Source organism: Phoca vitulina, unplaced genomic scaffold (genome assembly GCF_004348235.1).
Source record: "Phoca vitulina isolate PV1807 unplaced genomic scaffold, GSC_HSeal_1.0 scaffold7, whole genome shotgun sequence".
NCBI lineage: Eukaryota > Metazoa > Chordata > Mammalia > Carnivora > Phocidae > Phoca > Phoca vitulina.
In genome coordinates, this window is record NW_022589710.1 from 13,503,831 (window position 1) to 13,523,500 (window position 19,670).

At 51.6% G+C, this 19,670-nt stretch overlaps 1 protein-coding gene across 1 annotated transcript; it reads right to left on the reverse strand.

Moving 5' to 3' along the window:
- Positions 1-8,047: 8,047 nt before the first annotated feature.
- FOXA1 (forkhead box A1) lies at positions 8,048-11,885 on the reverse strand. The gene is made up of 2 exons (XM_032404572.1): positions 11,790-11,885; positions 8,048-9,451 (listed from the first exon to the last, which is right to left on the reverse strand). Exons 1-2 carry the CDS (start codon positions 11,859-11,861, stop codon positions 8,102-8,104), a joined length of 1,422 nt encoding a protein of 473 aa, XP_032260463.1. The 5' UTR covers positions 11,862-11,885; the 3' UTR covers positions 8,048-8,101.
- Positions 11,886-19,670: the final 7,785 nt, after the last annotated feature.

The window sequence follows — 19,670 nt, forward strand, 5'->3', positions numbered from 1 at the left end:
CGGAAGCAAAGTGGGTGGCGCAGCACTCCCGGCACCCGGACCCTGCGCCCGGATGCAGGACGTGGTGCCCCGGCCATCCTGGCCCAGGCTCCTGGAGCGCCGTTGTGCGTGCGATCCGTGCGGATGGCTGGCGTGAAAGCAAGTGGGGAGAGCCTGAGCCGAAGGACTCCAGAACAGGGGCGATTTAAAGCCCCGTTTTATCGGTGCTAGAGTGCGAGCAAAGCTGGCTCCGAACCGAGGGCACCCGGGTTGGGTGGCGCGGCCGGGATGCAGGGGACCCTTCGCGCTCAGCTAGGGGCGCTTCTCGGCCCTCCTGGGCCGCACGCCCCGGGCGCCAGGGAAGGCTCCGCAACTGGAGTCCTGGAGGGAAGAGAGTAAACACCCGGCCCTCGGGGCGGCCCTCGGGGAATGATTGCAAAGGGAGACACGAAAAATAAATCAAACGAGAGAGCCGCCCCGCCCCCTCCCGGCGCTGTCTCCGCGGGCGGTGCCACCCGTCCTGCAGCCTCCGGGCGGGCCCGCGCCCCCCGCGCCCCCGGCACCCAGGGGGGAGCCGCAGCCTGGGCTAGGCTGGCCGAGACCGCGCTTCGGAGCTGGTCCCAGGAGCGCGCTTCGCCCTCCCGCCCCGCCCGGCCGGGCCCCTCGGGCGGGATAGAGCCCTGCTTTGCTCTTTTCGTTGGCCAAGCACAATTGTGTTATTGGAGATAATGAATTCAATCCCCATCAAAGGGCATTAGGCTCGCCCGGGCCTTGGAGTTGCTGATGCCTTTTTTTTTTTTTTTTTTTTTAACTAGGAATGAAAGGCTGTGGAGAAAAAAAAATTCTCTGGGGGAGCCTTTCCCCTGATCGCCGCTTTTGAAGTGAAGGGGCCGGGCCATTGTTGTTCACCTCGCGGCCCATACGGCTGAAGAAAGCCTGGGCTTTTGATGGGCTGAGAACCGCCTCGGCAATGAGCACCACGTCGGGCCGCGCGGCCTGCGGGCAGCATATGTCTCGGGGCGCCCGGGCACCGTCTGGCGGGCGGGGCGGCAGGCCCGGCGGGGAGGGGGCTCCGCCGCGCGATCGGCCTGGGAGGCAGGGACCAGACACAAGGCCCGCACCCAGTAGCTGCGTCCCCCGGGGCCCCAAGGCCTCCGGCCCCGAGGTCTCGGTTTCTCGCGCCCACTTCGTGGCTCCACGCGGGGGTTCCATCGTCTGTGGTTAATCAGTTAAGACCTCTGACTGGGAGGCCAGCCCCTTAGAGGTGAGGGTGGGGAAGGCCGGGGTCTCGTGAGCGCAGCCAGCCAGCGTGGTTGGAAGTCTTTATTTTTAAAACCATTGGAACCGAGCAACTGAGGTGGCTGGCTGAGCTAGAGCTTGATGAGTCTGAGAAGGCGTACCCCTCCGAGAGGGGCATCCGTACCACACGCAGTTGAGATGTGTCGCCTGTGACTCGCCCCCGCGCAGCGCGACCCGGCTCCAGGCGGGGGTGAGGGGACAAGCGGAGGATAGGCAGTCACTCAGCAGCACGCCCGCGGCCCGCTTGGCCAGCAGGGCAGTTTCTCCAGCGTGCGCCGCGTCCCGCCTCGCAGTTCTGAACCCAGGACAGAACATTAGCATCAGATCACCTTTTCCAAAAACTTGTTGCACGCATTTAATTAAGTTTACTTTCCGTGCCCTCAACGTGAACTTTTCCCACCTCGATACGCATCCCACGATGTTTCTTCCTACCCGCCCCCCCCCCCCCCCCCCCCCCCGCCCCCCCCCTCTGAAGTCTTTGGCCCAAGGGTCAGCAACTAGAGCTGTTCTGTTCCCTTCCTGGTCTCCAACCCCCGCCACTCACCCAACCCCCTCCCCCCCAACCACCAAAGGATCCGGGTTATCCGCCCCATTAATATATTAGCCAGGCATAACAAAAGGAAGCGCGTGTCGGCAGAAGGCAGTGTGACTCCAGGGAGAGGTGAGGAAACCTGGCCGGTGCCCTGCACTGCAACACGGCTCATTGCAGTTCGAGCTCGTGAATCGGCCTCCACTTAGGCAAAATCGGTGAAAGACGCGGTGGGAGTTGGCGCTCTGGGGGGAGCTGATGTTGGGTTAGGCGTTTGTAGCTGGGCTATGGGAGTGAAGAAGCTCAAGGCTCCCAGGTGGGACCCAGAGCTAGGGGAACGTTCCAAAAACGCACCAGGTGACAATCAGCTGTCTAGGAGTGTAGCGCTAGATGGGAGCCTCCTTCCTCCCTCGTGCATAATGGGTCCTTAAAATTTAATATATAAATGAAACAAACCACCACAAAACCCTTACATTCTTCTCATTAAATTGCTTATGTTTTAAAATAACAGCTCTTTGGTGTGAGAGGAAAAAAAAAACGGACCTGGGACATGATTAGACAAGCAGAGGAGTAACTAAAATTTCATGGGAGAGCGAGGAAAGAAACTAAAGAGATTTTCAATTGAATGCATTGTTCCCTATTCCCAAGCAGTGCTTTGGTGGGGGGGGGGGTGTATTTCCAGGTTGTTTTTCTGGGTTTCAGGGATTTTTCTTAAAAAGCCCCTGATGTAATCTTGAGGAAAGAAGTAGAAAGTCAACCCAGGGAAACATCACACTTAGAACTCTGAGTCAGGCCTGCCCTAGTGTTGGCCGTTCTGAACTTGATCTTGATGTGACTTGACCAGCATCCCACCTGAATTCCGAGGTCCTCAAGCACCTATTCCATTTAAGCACTTTTTCCCCTCAGATTTTGAGGGAGAATATTCTGCTTGTATACTCTACCTTGAGTAGAACATAGAGAACCCCAAAATATCATGAGGTGGCATCTAGAAGGAGGGATGTTTCTCACTTTCTGGGGCTACAGAGGGGGAGTTTATGCTCACTGTGAGCGTTGCTCTTACACTGTGTAGTCACAGCTGACATAATTGGAGAAATGAGGAAGTTAGAAAAAAGAAAGGTAATAAGTGAGGATTTCCCCCTTGTCAGATTTTTAAAAAACGTTTATAGTAGGAAAATGCATTCCTTTTACAAGTTAAAGTTGAAACGGATGGGTATTTTCCAGCTCCATATTGCTTGCTAGAATGATGACTGGAGGGGGCAGTGGGAAGGTGAGGGCTGCAGTCTGAGCTGTCCAAAGTTCAGTGAACCGAGCTAGACTGGGAGCTAAAAGAGAAACACCAATTATAGTCTTAAACGTAACTATTTGGAAGAAAAAAACCCAGAACATTGAAAGTAATCTGTTATTAAATGTTATTTGGATACACCAAATAGGATCAGTGGTAGAAAATAAAACTTGCAGAAACGGCTGCTTTAAAAACAAAAACAAAAACAAAAACAAAAACCTTTTATCTCTCCAGATTCTATTTCCAAATGGGAAGGTTGTAAAATCTTTCAAGTTGTTTCATTTTATTACATTCTTACTCTCATGAGTTTCTATTGATGTTAGTGATTTTGTTTGAGAAAATCTTATTTCTAAATTTCAGCATAATTTAATGACCTATTTAGCCCCAGGTAGCTCACAAATAATCAACTTTTGCACATAATTATCTTGAACTAATTAGACATTATCTTAAGTCCATTTAGTTGCAAAACACATTTTACTACAATCCAAATAAGCAATTAAGATTTGATTTTTGAAAATAAAATATTTTAATAAATTTATGAAACACCTATTAAATAAGTTAAGCAATTTTATCTTTTCAATGAGTGTTTCCTCTTGACATATCGAGGTATCACATTAAAATACATTATAGCTAAATGTTCTACAATATTACTGCTAAATCAACAGAAAACCAATTGATCTTGAGGAAAGGTTAATTAATTTGGGCTACAGGTCTCCTACTTTGGTCTGCACTGAAAGGAATTTGTATTGATCACAGAAAATTTTTGCAAAGAAACTTAATAAGCATTTTTATGGAATTGAGATCAATTTTTTAAAGTGCTAAAACAACAAGACTTTTAAATTTTATCACTCCAGGAATTCTTTTCTGCTATGGCTCATTCGAATCTGTTAGACTCCTGAGAAAAGTAATGTTTTTTTACACTTTCAGTGAAATCAGTCGAGTATTCCAGGCTTCAGAAAATGAAACAGAAGTTAAGAACATTAATAGGATTTTGTTTGTTTAATCCCTCCTCCCTTAATAATGCTCACCAGTTTATTCTGCTATAGGGAGTTCACGAAGGGACAATGGAGATTAAATTTTATCTGTGACGTAAACACTGTAATAGCCATCATGTAGAAAACAGACCGAGCTGCCTTCTACTTGGGAACACTTCTAAGTTGTGTAGTTTCTGGCGAGCTTTCCCCCTAGCTGTGTTTAGTTGTCTTCTCTTTTTATCAATTTAAAAAACGTGTCAGGCCCGGAACAAGGTGAAAGTTAACATTTGAAGTTCTCTTCCCCAGGACAGTATTCCCTCCCAAAAGATTTTTCTTTTTTTTTTCTCAAAGTGCTCGGTGGTGGCGTCGTCCCTCGAGCGGAGAGCCTCGGAAGCGATGCACTAGACGGTCTGCAGGAAGGTTTTTTCCTTCTCACTCCCTCCCTCCCCATCCGGAGACCCCTCCCCCACCTCGAGGGAAATTCCTCCATCAAGCGAGCCCGGTGGACCGCGGCTCGGCGGTCAGCATCCCCTTTCCGCCCTCGTCGGCAGGAACGAGTGTCCGAGGTGAAGAAATACAGAAATTCGGAGACGAAAGCGGGGGTGCGCGGGGGTCAGGGAAGGCGGCGCGCTCGAGGAGGGTCGTCGGAGCACTCCCTCGGAACCACAGATGTTTTCCTCCTGGCCCCGGGGCGCGGCGCCCCAGTCCCGGGCGTTCCGGCGTTTGTGGGTCCGGGTTTCCGAGGAAGGGATTACGCAGCGGGAGCAGCCGCGGCAACGCGGGCGTTGGGGCCGCAGGGGCGGTAAAGCGACGCCTGGCCTTCTTTGTTGACTTTTAGGTCTCGGGCTCGACAGATTTATTCGCTAGGAAGGGAAAATGCCCAAACAATAAAGAACTAACTGCACTTGTCACCCCGAGATGCCTGCGGTCCTGCTCTGTCCCTTTTCCCCGGCAACCGCCCGCCGCGGCCCCAATCCGCGCACCCTTCCCAACGCGCGGGGCGCCGGTCGCCCAGACGCGGCAGAACGCGCGCAAGGTGCCCGGAGGTGCTTTACTGCTCAGAGGCGGCAGGAGAGCGCGTGAGAAGCCCACCAAACCAGCTCCCCGCGACCCACCATGCTAACTTCTCAGGCAGGTTTCCAAAGTGGCCTCTGCCAGCAGCCTGCGGCGCCTCGCCCCCCGCAAGCCCAGAAAAAGTCTCTGCCAAGTAAGAGAGCGAGAGCTGAGGCCAACTTAAAGCCTGGTGGGTGAAGGCAAGACATTGATACTGCTCGTATGTTAGAGAGGGAAGGGAACATCACCGAGGGGAACGCACGAAAGTTAGACGATTTACACTCGGTGGGCCTGGTAAAATTCCTCGGCCCAAACTCACGGCCTTAAGTTACATTTGGAATTCAAATTTGCCAACGCGTTTGTTTACCCGCCATATACATATAAATAACTATTGAGATTGAAAGCTTTTTCCTCTCTTTGGGACTTTAATGTCCTTCCGAAAGGCCTCCAAATTAGATTTTGAAATTATTCAAACCAGTTATTTCCCTCTCCTCCTTTCACTAGCTGAAGTGGGGCGGGGGGGGGGGGAAGGATGGGATTTCTGGATTTTTCTCAAGTGCTACATGCCACCCCTTCCCTCATCTGGGGAGGCAATTACGCGATAATTAAGGGACTCACACAGCTCTTTTTATCTTGTCCGCACTGTGGAGTGGGGCGATCAAAGTAAAGGCTGTCCAAGTTCAAGCCCCGGCGAGGATGGAGTTCATACACAAGGGCTCAGGCAGGCTAGCCTCTGCTTGGGCTGGTGTTGTTATTGTTGATGTCAATCCGAACAAGACTTACAAAGAAATAGGTGGACTGGAAAGTGAGCCTACTATCAAAGGAGATTAATGATTTTGTGATCTCAAGCAACTGTAGGGGTGTGAAGTTGCATTTAAAAGCTTCTTAGAAGGCAAACAAATCATCAGCTTTAAGTTCTCAGGAATGATATTTTTAGAAACAATATTTTTTAAAAGTATCTTCACAAAATACAAAATAGCAGCTACCCCGAAATGTCCTGGTGGCACAAAGCTTCCCCTGCAGGAGAGATTTAACTCGACTCCCCCAGCCCCCTCCAAAGCTACCATGATGGTTAAGTTTTGTTTCTCTTTCAATGAAAAAAAAAAAGTTCAGGATTCTCTGTTGTAGACAACTTAATTTTATCAGCCACATCTGATATTTTATTCTCACTAGAATACTTCTCAGATAAAGGAATATTAGACATTGGGGCAGGGGGAAATGTAGTTATATTAATGAATTTGATTTCATTGTGGACAGACTCAAAGGAAACAGAGGAGGCTTAAGCTCATGTCAAAAATTAAACATTACTGGGAATAAATACTCTTAAAAATCTCAATTCTTGGGATATTAAATCAATTTATCTACCCACTTTTATTGAATTTCTTTGTTTTTTACTAGCTTCATGTTCAGATAATAAACAAACAAAACAATTTTGTTTTATATCATTTTCCCTTTTTGTTATTTATATTCAGTGCCGGACTTTGGAAAATATCATTTTCAGAATACCTATTTTGGATTTAATTGAGGAAAATAACAGATATACTTTTTTGTTAACATTTGATTTATTTAAAGTCCTTAACTGCAAATGATCAAGAACATATTCCACAGTTTAAAATTTATCATTTTCGTTATTTAAATCAAAATATTTTAATTACAATCACATTGATAAAATTAACATTTTTAATTTGTAATTTTAACCATCATTTAAAGCAATTTCAACGATAAAGAAAAAAAAAAGGAATAAACCATGCAATAAATTAACATTGAGAAAGCAAAGAAGAATAATGAAACCCGTCTGGCTATACTAACACCATGTCCAACTGTGAAAAGTGCATTAACACTGAATTCAACAAGCACACGATGGCAATAATTAAAATGGCCCCAATCAGTTGGATTTTGGAATTTTGGACCAAATTTTGAAATACCACTCCCTATAACCTATCTCTCCTCCAACATTGTAATATTCCCTTTTTCCTGGAAAAAAAATATTATTTAAATGGTACAGATACATAGAAGCTAATTTTGTACATGTTATGTGACCTCAGAATGACATGACAATGGCACTCTGCAAAGCAAGGAGCAGAGTTATTGAGGATGGCAATTCTTGAGGAATTGATTCTCAGGGCTATATGTGAGTGGAGAGGACAAGGGAGGAGGGTGTCTTTGTAACTTCTTGGTCAGGCAACTCTTGAAAATGTACCATGTATATCACCTAACTATTATTTCTACATGTTATGCAAATATATGGAGGATGTCTACATATTTGAGCATGTGCATAAATAAGTTCGTACATAATATATGTGTATTTCATTTTAAGACATCAGCTATCTGAATGTATCAGAAATGGAAGCTGAATAATGGCTCTGATGTTTATAATCAATTTATGTTTTGCTGCATAACAGCAGTATTGTCCTTCAAATACTTTTAATAGCCCCTAGTGTCTACTTGTTTCTTCACCCTTTCAGTTCTTATGGTTAAGAGTATTGCCACAGACCTGTAAACTTGTGGAGGGTCAGGTGGTGGGGGGGGGGGGGAAGCACAAACAAATATTTTACAAGTTTGACCATCTTTCTTTATTTCTTTCTTTCTTTTTAAATAAACCCTGCACAGACTAGAACGGTGTCTGGAGGGGAAAGAGGGAAGAAAGGGAGAGGAATAAGGAAGTAGGAGGATTTTATATATACATTTGTGGATTGTTAAACATTGCAGGAAAAAATTGTGTTGGTTTGGGACTGGTTTTCTTTGTAATAATATACACAAGGCATTTCGAATACAATAACAAAGTAACAGTCCTTTGCACTGGGGAAAAGATTGTGCACACACACAAAAAATGAAATAAAAATAGTTGGGATTTCATTATGCTGTTGTCGGCTTGGTATGTGTGGTTTTGTTTGCTGTTGATTTCTCTCTCTCTCTCTCTCTCTGTCTCTCTCTCTCTCTTGCTACCAGCATGGCCATGCCAGACAAACCCCCAGTCCCAGGGAGCTAGGAAGTGTTTAGGACGGGTCTGGAATACACACCTTGGTAGTAGGCCGGCTCCAGGGCTGAGGGCTCGATGGGGCTCCTGGTGGCCACCGAGGCGCTGCCGAGGGGCAGGCTGGCGGGCAACGCAGCGCCATAGGGCGAGTACTGTAGTGCCTGCTCATACGCCTTGAAGTCCAGCTTGTGCTGCTGCTCCGAGGAGGACATGAGGTTGTTGATGGAGAAGGGATGGTTGAAAGAGTAATGGGGGTCCCCTTTCAGGTGCAGCTGGGACTCGTGGGGGGCCAGGCCATGCGCCGGGTGGGAGGGGGGCACAGATACCAGTGCCCCGGGCCCGGAGCTGATCGGGGGCGCAGCCGAGGAGGATGGAGTCTTCAACTCCGAGGCGCCCCCTGTCGCCGTCGCCCCGCTGTGGTCCAGAGTCTGGGGGCTGGCAGCCGGCCCGGGGGCCGGCGCGCCCTCTAGCTGGCCTGCCTTACCGTGCACGCCCCGATGAAGGGGCGAGTTGGCAGTGGGGTTGGCGGCGCTTGAGGGGTCCTTGCGGCTCTCAGGACCGCCCTTGGCGCCACCGCCGCCGCCACCCCCGCTCCCGCTTCCGCCCCCGGCCCCCGGCTGCTTCTCACACTTGAAGCGCTTCTGGCGGCGCAAGTAACAACCGTTCTCAAACATGTTGCCGGAGTCCGGGTGCAGCGTCCAGTAGGAGCCCTTGCCCGGCTTGTCCGGGGAGCGCGCCACTTTGACGAAGCAGTCGTTGAAGGAGAGCGAGTGCCGGATGGAGTTCTGCCACCGTTGCTGATTCTGCCGGTAATAAGGGAAGAGGTCCATGATCCACTGGTAGATCTCGCTTAGCGTGAGCATCTTGCTGGGCGCCTGCTGGATGGCCATGGTGATAAGGGAGATGTACGAGTAGGGCGGCTTAGCGTGCGGGTAGCTGCGCTTGAAAGTCTTGGCGTCGCCGCCGCCCCCCGCCCGGCTGCGGCCCAGGTTGGACGGCGCGTACGCCATGGGGCTCATGCACGGGTTCATGGCAGCCGCGTAGGGGCCCAGGCCGTTCATGGAGGCCGCGGGCTGCGCGCCCATGGCGCCCATGCCGCCCGGGCTCAGCGTCGTCCCCATGGCCGTCACGCCCGCCGCCGTCATGCTGTTCATGGCGCCCGCGGAGCCGCCCGGCATGCCAGCCACGGCGCCCGGACTCAGGCCGGCGCCCAGGCCCGGGTTTGCGTAGGACATGTTGAACGAAGCTGGGGTCATGTTGCCGCTCGTGGTCATGGTGTTCATGGTCATGTAGCTGTTCATGGAGTTCATAGAGCCCAGGCCCGAGTTCATGTTGCTGACGGGGACGGAGGAGTAGGCCTGGAGCGGAGACAGCGAGGGAAGAGGCCCCGAAGGGCGGGGTTAGTAGTGGGAGCCGGCGGCCTAGCGCCGGGGGCAAACCCGGAGACGTGCAGAGAGCATTTCTGCAAAGCATAGGACCCCCCACCCGGGGCAAACCGTCAGGCGCCCTCCCCAGAAAGAGCAAAGAAATGTCTTGCGCAGCAGGGGAAAAATCTTAGCGCGGCAGGCATGAAAGACAAGCGCTCACAGAAAATATGTCCCCAGGAAGATGTGTAATCGCCTTACATGCCAGGCTCAGGGGCCGACTTCTAGGGCCCCTCCATCGCCTTCTGCATCCACGCCAGTTGGTATCCCAGTCTCCACCCCAGACCGGCCTCAGCAAAGCCCTTTTGGTTAAATGGAGTTAAACTCCGAAAACAGAATTATTCTCTGACTCTGCTTATTCACCCCACCTTAGGGGGTGCGGTGCGTTCGGCGGCGTAGCCCCCCGGGGGTGGACAACAGAACACCAGCTCTGTGCCTATCTCGCCTAAGCCGGCCAGGCCAGGTTGACCACATAGTAGCCTGGGCTGTGTGGGGTGGCTGTTAATTAAACTCTCCCTGATAGAACTATCATTCATGGCCATATGACCATCCATTTCTCAACAACTGGCTTTACCGCCTTAGCAGTTTTCCCCAAATGGTGACCTTTTGTTATTATGTTTAGAGGGAGTGTTTTCCATCTACTTGTAGCAACTGTAATATTAAAAGGGAAAGAAACTCAGAAGTTAAATAAGTTTTGGAAAAAAATTAAAAATAGATACAAGAGGAGAGGGGGCAGGAGGGAGTGCATAATATCAATGCACTACACTTAACTTTAACTTGACTTTACATGTACATCTCTTTAAACCATTCAAAAAGTTGCACTAATTTCGTTACCTATTTCCAGCCCCGTAACATTTGAAAATTTTGGTGACACAATTTGTCAAAATAATCTATTTTGTTTTCCCATACTGATATGTTGCCGTGGATTATTTCAAAGCTTGGCTTTAAAATCCCCTTTAAATTTCTAAAATCAAAGTCTACTTATTTTCTTTTAATGCTATTCTATTTCCCAATTCTCAGCTTTAATCTATAAGGAAGTTCTTTCTATAGGGAACTTCATTAACTAGGGGGTCGAGATGTCTGCATCTGGATTAAACCCGAGGAAGAGTTCTAAGCTCATTTTAAAATTATCAGTAGGAGAAACCCTTATCAATAGCAATTTGGGAATGCACTATATATGTTAAAAACAGAAATACAAAACGTCTCTGATAATTTAATAAAAATAATGTCCTTGAATTTTTTTCATCAGCAGATACAATTTCATTTGAAAAAATAAAAGGTGTACAAAGTTAACTAGGCACACTCTGCTATGGTATGCAAATAAACTCAAGCTAAGTTTATGAATATATAAATATACAAATCTAAATAAATTAATTACCATCAAAATAGTTCCTGATTCTATATTTTTCTGTCCATGTCTTAAATTATTTTTTACTTTCTTTTTTTTTTTCTTTTCCTCTCCCCAACATTATCGAAGGCGATTTCAATAACCGTTTTTAATAATGGTGAACTTTTGGGGGGTAATTGCCAGCTGTTTCCAGAGAAATACTTTTAGTAGGTGGTGGTCCCGCCTGTACCTGGTTTTCCTCACAATCCCTTTGTGCACATTGTAAAATAAACCACATGAACGTGCTACCAAGGAAGGGGACAATGAAGAGAAACAGGTTCTCAGTTCGGGGTGCTGGAGGAAAAGTCAGTTCGCACCAGCGCCACCCAGCGGTTCTAGAGTAGAAAGAGCACACTTCTCCCCAAACAGGGCTTTTAAAGAAGTTTTATAAAATTTCGGAATCGATTCATTATTAAGACCCTCAACTTAACTGCAGCGCGCTTTCATCTGAAGACATCTGCGAATTCAACCGTGGGAGGGAGAGGCCGCCCTGCTGGAGAACTCTGTCTTTCCTAGAGTTACCTCCAACTCTTGCCGGCGCCCGCCCGCCAACCCGCGGCACTCCGGGCCTGGTTCCGGCTCCCGCTCTCCGCAGAGAAGAGGTAAACGCTTTCCAGAGCGGGTGCTTTCAAAGCCCAGAGTTTCCTGAAACCCTCTGGCCCGATCCAAGCCCCGAGCGCCGGGACCCAGCCTCCCCCGCGGGGCAGCGGATCCGGCTCCAAGGCCGGGCCAAGGCCTGTCCGGGAACACCTCGGGTGGGCACGCAACGATGGCACGGAGGAGGCGCCCCCAGCCCGCCAGCCGCCCACCCTTCCGGGCGCCCGCCTCTCTGGGCCTCCCCCGGCACCGGTTCCGGGAGCGTCCTGCCTGCTGCCCGCCTCTCACCTCCTGTGTGTCCGCGTAGTAGCTGTTCCAGTCGCTGCTCTCATGCCCTTCCATCTTCACAGTCCCTAACATCCTGGAGCCACCCTGCCCGATGCAACCATCCAGCCCTGTGCGAAGCGACGGGCGGCCGCGCGGCGCAGGGCGGGGGGCGGGGAGCCGAGCAGCTGCAGTCACCCGAGTGCCCGCGCCAGCCCAACGCCACCCTAGCGGGGAGGAAGCCAGGCGCTGCGGGGCGCGGCGTGCGCGGCGGAGGCTGCGCGGCGGGCGGGGGCAGGCGGCGGCCGCGGAGCGCGGCGCCCGGGAGCGCCTCCGCGGGAAGTGAGCGGGCGGCCTCTGCGAGACGAGTGCAGTTGAGCTGATGTGGATCTTACGTCGCTCGAGTGCCCACCTCCTCGTCCTCTCCCCATTTGTCCGCTTCACAAAGACGCTCGCACCTACAAAGCCCGAGGTGCACCTGCGAGGCGGCCGCCCGCCAGTCCAGCCGCCGCGCCTCCCGCCCAGCAGCGCCGCCGCTGCGCGCCCCCTGCGCCCCCTCCCGCCGAGCCCCCTCCCTCAAACCCGGCCCTCACTTTGTTTGCAAAGCAGAGTAATTGGTTTAAGCCCGGAGCCTGGGGGAAGAGGGAAATGGGATGGGGGGGGTGTAACCCCCTTTGGAGGAGGAAAAAAAGAAAAATAGGCGGGGCCGGGCAAGCTAACGAGGGCTCTGGATAGGAACCGCGCAGCCGGAGAAGGGCTGGGGGCGGTGGCGTTGGATCCCCGGCTCGGGGGGCCGGGCCAGCTAAAAGACCCCAGAGTCCCTCCCCAGGGGGACCCACCGGCTTCTGGGGGCCGCCGGCTGCAGCCCCATCCCCTGCCCCTCCTGCTCTTCTGCCCGCTTCCAGCCCCCACTGTACTGATTACTGACCCAAAGTTCAACCCGGGGAGACTGGAGACTACAGACCATCCCTCTCCCTGGACTTCAGGCTTGAAAAAGGAGAAAGCCCCAATTTTGCCCCTTCACTAGAAACTCGGCCATCTGAGTCAACCCAGCTGAGTGACGTTAGGCCTATTTGGGCTCCTGGCTAGCAGAGCGGAGACGCTGCCACGAAACCCGTACCTGCGGCTAAGAGCAGGTGAGTCACAGCACCGTTTTATATCTTTATGACATAACTTTTTTTTTCCCCCCCGCCTCGGTCCGCTCTACTTCCCTTGTCATCTGTAGCGATCATAAAGAGGAAGAGACTGAGAACAGATGTCTGTGTGATAGGGCAGGCGCACCCGAGTCGGGCCGTCCTCCTCTGCCCAGCTCCTCCTCCTGCCCCCCTTCCGCAGCCCCGGGGACTGAGCTGGAGGCGACCGTCTGGTTTCTGATAGGGAAAGGTCAGGGGGAGGGGACATCTCCCTAACTGCGCGCGTTAACTGGGAGAGCATGAACACAGGCGCGGGAATGCATCTGCTCGGCTAGAGAGGTGCCAGGTTGAAGCCAGGGATGGTCTGCAGCGGTGCCTGGTCCCATCTCCCACCTGGAGGGGCCAGGCTAGCACCCCTGGCGCTTGCTTGGTTCCTAATGGGTCCTGGACATTGGTGGGAAGTTCTCCCCAAAGCAAAGCCTCTTGGCTCCTGTGAGGCCCTGGGTAGTGGATTGCCCACAATCACTTTAATTGGAGAAGGACCAACTGAAGTGATTGATAAGCACTGAGTTGGTGATAGGTTGTGGGATGGTGTGAGTTTATTTCTGAGAGTATGAATGTGTGTGAGCTTCTAAATGAGTGTGGCCATGTCTGTATCTAAGTGTGTGGGTGACCACGTGTGTGTCCTACCCTAGGTAGAACCCACTAGTTTTCCTGAAGTAACAACAAAATAAAATCTTTCAAAAATGACTAAAAATCTGCAAAATATTCTTGTTTGGCAAAGTTTTAAGCATGTTATTAATCTCATATTAAGAAATGTGTTTTAACTTGTCTTTCAAATACCCCCCCCCCCCCCCCCCCGTACTTTGTTCTTTTAAATCTTTCTTCCTTGAAATCTGGCAACAGAATCACGTTAAATCCTTGAACCAAACAAATCTCTTAAATCAGCAGGGGAGCCCGAGAGGGTGAAGATGTGCAGTTAAGGAAATAAAAAAAGATAAAAGCATTGGATTACAATTCCTTTTTTTAACAAAAGGGGGGGAATGTCACATTGCAAGGAATGGAATGAGAGTGAAATTAAATCCACCTGGAACTCAGAGCAGGCGCCCTCCCCAACTACAGCCTGCCCCTGTGACTGCAAGTCCCATCAGTTTGTGTAAATGCATCTGTAAATGTTTGGATCTGCACAGATTTCTCAGAGCCACCGTCAGAAACTCATTCTTTTGTCCAAAGTTCCCATCAGGAGCAGGATCTTGGTTCCATTTGTAAAATACACTGATGCTTAGTTTCCTCGTCCTGATCCGGGGGGACTTTCAGTGCTAATGAGCTTCCTTGTTCCTTCCCGCGGTGATTCTCCAATGCCCTCTTGGCTCTTCAGAAACATCGAGCATGACTAGGGTATTTTCTATGGGTAGTGACAATTTAGGAATAGCTTTTATGGTACACAAAAAGCCGGTGCCTAAAGGGGGGGGCTGTCATTTTATAGGGGGGGTCAATTAAAACATCAAATATTCTTTCACTTTTAGCCCACTTCCTAAACCTACTAGAGCTCATCTTTAAAAAAAAAAAAAAAAAGTCAACTTAAGGATAAAAAAACCGCCTATAGCGAGATGTCCAAAGTAAAGTTTTTCCAGGCTTCTTCAAAGCCCAAGACTGGTGGTGAAGAGTGGGACTCTGCCAACTTTAGAGCCTTGATCCAGCTTGGGAGTTCCTGGGTCGCGGCCCCGCCGGGAATGACTGGGCTCACAGCACCTCCCGTGGTGTGTGTGGGGAGGAAGGGAGGGCGCAGAGCCCTCCCGCACGCGCCTCCAGCGAGCGCCGTCAGGGGAGTCCGGAACTCCGCACACCTCCCTTGCCTGAGATTTTAGTTCAGGGAGCTGACTGCCGGAGGCCAAGAAGGAGAGGGGGCAGCTCGGTTAGCTCCCGGCCTCTCTTCATCTCAGTGGCGAGGTTCCAAGACACCTAACACATTTAGGAGGTGAAGTTCTAGGGTACTCAGATGCCAGCCAGTCATTTCTCAGAGTTTTAAAAGGGAATCGTCAGGGTCGTGCCGGGTCTTTGATTTGGAAAATAAACAACAAACAAGCAAATAAATGAAACAAAGCTGCTGCCTCCGGGCCGCTGGCCAGTGGGTAGCCAGGTGACATGCCTGGTTGCCGCAGTTTACCCGTTGGTTACAAACCTCTTCTCCCAAATAGGCCCTGTCTACGTTTTTCAGAAGGCTGTGCTCTGCCTTCCCGGGGAACTGGACCTGTTCAGTCCTCGGGGAGGCTTAGGGGCCACTAGGGCAGCCACGTGGCGTCTCCTGGGGCGTTGCTTTCTTGGGCCAAACTCTCCTGGCTAGGATGGGTCTACGCGAGCCCAGGGCGGCCCCGGTAGAGGGGAGGCAGGCTCCTCCGGCGGAGGAAGCCGGAGCGGTCAGAAGGTGGTGCGCGGGCCGTCCAGGTGGCCTTGGGCGGAGGAAGCGGCTCCGCCCTTCCCGGAAGCTGCGCCTCCTCCGCCTTCGGGGTCCGCTCCCGGCGCAGTCTGGCTGTGGCGGCGGGCAGTACCAGATTCGCCGGCCCAACAAGGCCACCTTCTCTTCCCTTTCGCAGTATTACCTGGCTGGGACCCCTTCCGCAGATCTTCACCGGGGCAAGGGAGAAGCAGAGGGTGACGACGGCGAGATACAGCTCGCTCCTCAGGCGTTGGGCCCAGCCCGCTGTCTGTGGCGGCGCCGGGGTCTTTCCCGTTTAGCAGGACTGTGGGGTGGGCAGAGAGCAGAACCCGGGGCGGCGGGCCTCTGGGGTGCCCTCGGGAGTCTCCCGAGGACTTCCCTCTGTGGTTCTGCCTAGCCTGTCCCCTAGCTCCGCCGACCTCCCTCCTTCCAGGGGGCTGTGGCCCTGTCTCCACTGTGGCGGGCCCAGCACCCTCGGTGCAGGGTGGTCCGAGCTCCTCCTCCGGTCCCCACCTGCCACCCAGATAAGAAGCTTAAACCGGTGTGATGCTATGAAACTAAGACTTGTTGTCTTTCACGTGGTTCAAAGCGGACCTGGACCGGGACCCGGGTCGGTTAAGGACTGAGGAAGGCCTGGGACGCTGAAAGCAACTGTTTGCACTTGCGCATGACTGGCCTGCGCTGCCCGAGGTGTGTGTCCGAGCCGGGGAAGGGGCCCGGGCGCCGCGAGAGGGCGGACCCCAGCGCCTGCCTGCAGCCTCCCACCCGCCACGCGGGAGGCGCGGCAGCCTAAGACCTGGGGGCCAGGAGAGGAGAAACACCGAGCTCCTGTTCCTTCACGGCCTCTCTTCTTTTCCTTTACTTTGTTGTTGTTGTTTTCTCATACCTTCCTTTCTCTGCCCTTCCATCATTATGTTATTAATCAAGAAATTCACAACTCACAAGGCGTCCGACCCTCAGTAGATAGGGGCCCTGGCCCTGGGACCATCTAACCGGCCTCGTCCAGCAGTTTCGTGCGGAGAAATCTCAGGATCCCGGCCGCAGCCGGATGTCGGAAAAATTCTAATGAAATATTTTAATCCCAATTTTTTTATCTCTGGGTTTGTCCTTTCCCTCACTGCTCCTGGAGCCGCCGCAGGGTTTCTGAGCGGCCTGGGGCGCGGGCCTGACTGTCCCGCAGCCGGATGTCGGAGCCGGAGCTGCTCCGGACCCAGCCTTGCCCGCGGGCGACAAAACCGTCTCTCTGGCCCTGAGCTAGCATTGCCCTGCCAAAATCAATTCGCATTTTCATGTATTCAAATGAGAAAGATTGGGAAGGGCGACCCGCCCTCTTGGGCAATCACTAGCCTTGGAGGGAATAAGTGTCCCATTGGTACCCGCAGAGAACAGGAACCTCCCTTCCTCGAGGCCTGGGTAGCAGACGTGGCGCCCCCGCCCAGGCGTGGGTCCCCAGACAGTGGCGCATCTCTAGGCAGCCGTGTTGTCTGAGTTACCGACTGCTTTATTCACAGCGGTCACTGCCAGCTGGAGGAAGTGCCTAGTCCCAGCTAGTCTCTCCTCACCCTGGTGCAGGGCTTCAGTGCTCTATCTATCTGCTCAGCGTGGTATCGTTCTCAACATATTCCACACTTCCCTCTAGCTACTTAAAAACTGTTAGGGTTGGGGTCCTAGAAGAGGGACTGGAAATGGACGCTCCAGATAAAGAGTTGGAAAAGTAGGGAGGAGCGTAACAAATTTTCGGTCTGAGAGAAGAGAGGGACTAGAGTGATTGAGGCCCTACTGTGTACTACAGACTAGCCGTGTGCTTTGAGATCCTGGCATTTCCCCCACCTGCTGCCCCAGGTGTGCAAGAGTTGGGAGCCTGAAAGCCTGGGAATTTGACTCTACTCCACCGGCAGAAGCTGGGCTAATAGGGAGTCAGTAATGGAAACCCAGAGCCTCAGAGAACTCTAGATGTCATCTCTCTTCCAGGAGGCTGCCATCTTAAACCTAAATCATTCCCCAACGGTGAATGAGTATTTAGCTTCTCAGTCCCTGAACTCCACCCCTCAATCCACCCATCTCCCCCGACCCCACCACACACACACACACACACACACACACACACACACGGAGCCAGGAGCTTTCCCACAGCCCCTCACTTGGCCCTGGTGGTTTAACTTTAGCTATTCAAATGTGATTACCCTCAAATTTACATAGTTTTATTTAACAGATGCTTTTGTAACAATAACATAAATTGTATCCTACATATGGGGGGGGAGGTAAAAAAGGCATTTTAGCCAAGCTTTTTTCATTGTATTGTCTTCCTGATTCCCACCCTCCCCCCCACCAAGTTTAAAACTGTTCATTGGACTGACAAAAAGACTAATTTGTTGGCATGGCTAGAGGGAGGTTACATTCATTATTTTAAAATTAAAATTCGATTGGAAGACACTGGTGAGTGGCTGCTTCTGGACTTCCAGCAGCTATTCCAGAGCTAACACCAGAGGAAAGTTTTGTTTTAAAAATAGTGCATTTGTTTGGAGTTGTTTGATTTTCCTGGTCCTATGGGTCACAGAGTAAAACTCACGTTGTAATGAGTTTGCTTCTAAACAGAAACACTAGGAAGAGGTCTCCTTGGCACCATTCCCTTTTGCTGGGATACCAGCAAGATTTGCAGGAACTTTGACAACTTTCTGAAGGCAGTCATCGTAGTCCCCTACTGTAAACGGATCAAAGTCAGGAAATGCGGCTGCCAACACTGGGCGTTACCTGTGGTGTCCAGCACGGCTTCCCCGGGTCTGTGCTGAGGACGTTGCAGGCGTCCCCAATCAACTGAGCTCTGCTCTCTCATTAGGTCTACATCTTAATCTACATTCCTACCAGGGTTGTATCATTCTGAACAACATATTCCATTTGTGTCGTTTTCTTTTTCTTTTTTCTTTTTTTGTCTCCTGCACTGTACTAGAAGATCTTGAGGGTGGGGCCCACAGTCCCACTGCCAGAGCAGAGCCTGGAGCATAGTCGACTTTCAATAAAGATTTGTTGACTCAATCAATAAACTAACTGTTCCAATCCAGATGCTGGCCAGGCTGGTGTCAGGTGGGAAAAGATGCTGGAGCCTAGAGACCTTATCCACTTGACTCCAAAGTCTCCAAGTGAGAGGACACTAGGGACTCGTCTTAGCTCAGGCGGCTGTTTAATGAATGGACCAACAGACACAGGAATGAATGAATGGATGGACAGATGCTTCTGGCAGAAAGGCCAGGGTCTCAGAGCCCTGTAATCCCTGAGCTTCCAGGCCCACTGGGCATGGCTCTTATCCTGGCAGTGATGCTTGATTTTAACCAAAATCGTCCAGGTGACACGATCAAGCCGGAATGCCCCCACTTCATGGGTTTCTGGACTTAGGCAGAAGCAGCACAACCCACCCCCACCCCCCGCGTTTGCCTATCTAGGGCGGTCAATGTGTGACCAAAGGCAAACATTTCACTTTTCCCTCGCTGTGAAAAGGCAGCAGCAGAGCCTTTCAATACCGGATATTGATTAAAAGTTAAAGAACCCCATCAACTTTCCATCAAGCAGAATGTTTCACTAGGAGCTGTAAAGGAAACGTCCGTGTTTGAATAATATGTTTAAATTGGCAAGCAAATGAAGCCGAGCCCACGCAGTGAGAAGGACAAGGCTTGCCGCAGAGCTGTTAGACCGGGGGTGTGTGCCTGGGCTAGCAAGCACGTGGCGCGCGGCCTTCCCACCCTGGCGCTGGAGGGCGCCTGGGAAGCGGGCCACGGGCTGGTCCGGGTTTGCGCCTCGAGAGTCACAGATATGATCCTCCCAGGTGCCAGGCGCTCAGCGGGCCTGGGCGGTGGCAGCGCGCTCGAAAATATCAGCCATTTACCTTAATTGCCTCCCTGTCTTTAGGATCCAAAGGGTTTTATTCCACACGCTTTCCCTGGGTGATGTAATGATTTTCTTAAAGGTCCGCCCAACCTCTCAAAATCTGCCGTGTTGTTGCAAGGTATTAACTGGAGACCTCTCGTGTCAACTTCTCCTCCCGCAGTTTTATTTGTCAGGAAAGCATGCGTGGGGATCCTTGAGAGACGAAGCCCGTCTGCCGCCTTTTCTGGGCTGCTGTCATTCGGGAAACTACCTCGCAGCGCGATATCGCAGCTGCAGCGGTGACTTTGATGTCCGGTCCCCCTGCCCCCAACCCGCACTGGGTGGTGTGGGGCTCAGCCACGGCTCGGAGGCTGCTCGGGATCTGGGCCCCAAACTCCTTTCAGACCACGCTCTCTGCCCTTGGCCGCTCCCCCACTTGCACCCCGGTCACCGCCCGCAGGGGAAAGGGCCGCGGAA

Bases quoted from the DNA above. Each gene is read 5' to 3' on its own strand.
- FOXA1 (XM_032404572.1), bottom strand. From the start codon at position 11,861: ATGTTAGGGACTGTGAAGATGGAAGGGCATGAGAGCAGCGACTGGAAC. The intron at 9,452-11,789 runs GTGAGAGGCGGG...TCTCCGCTCCAG, and splicing joins ACTACGCGGACACACAGGAG to GCCTACTCCTCCGTCCCCGT.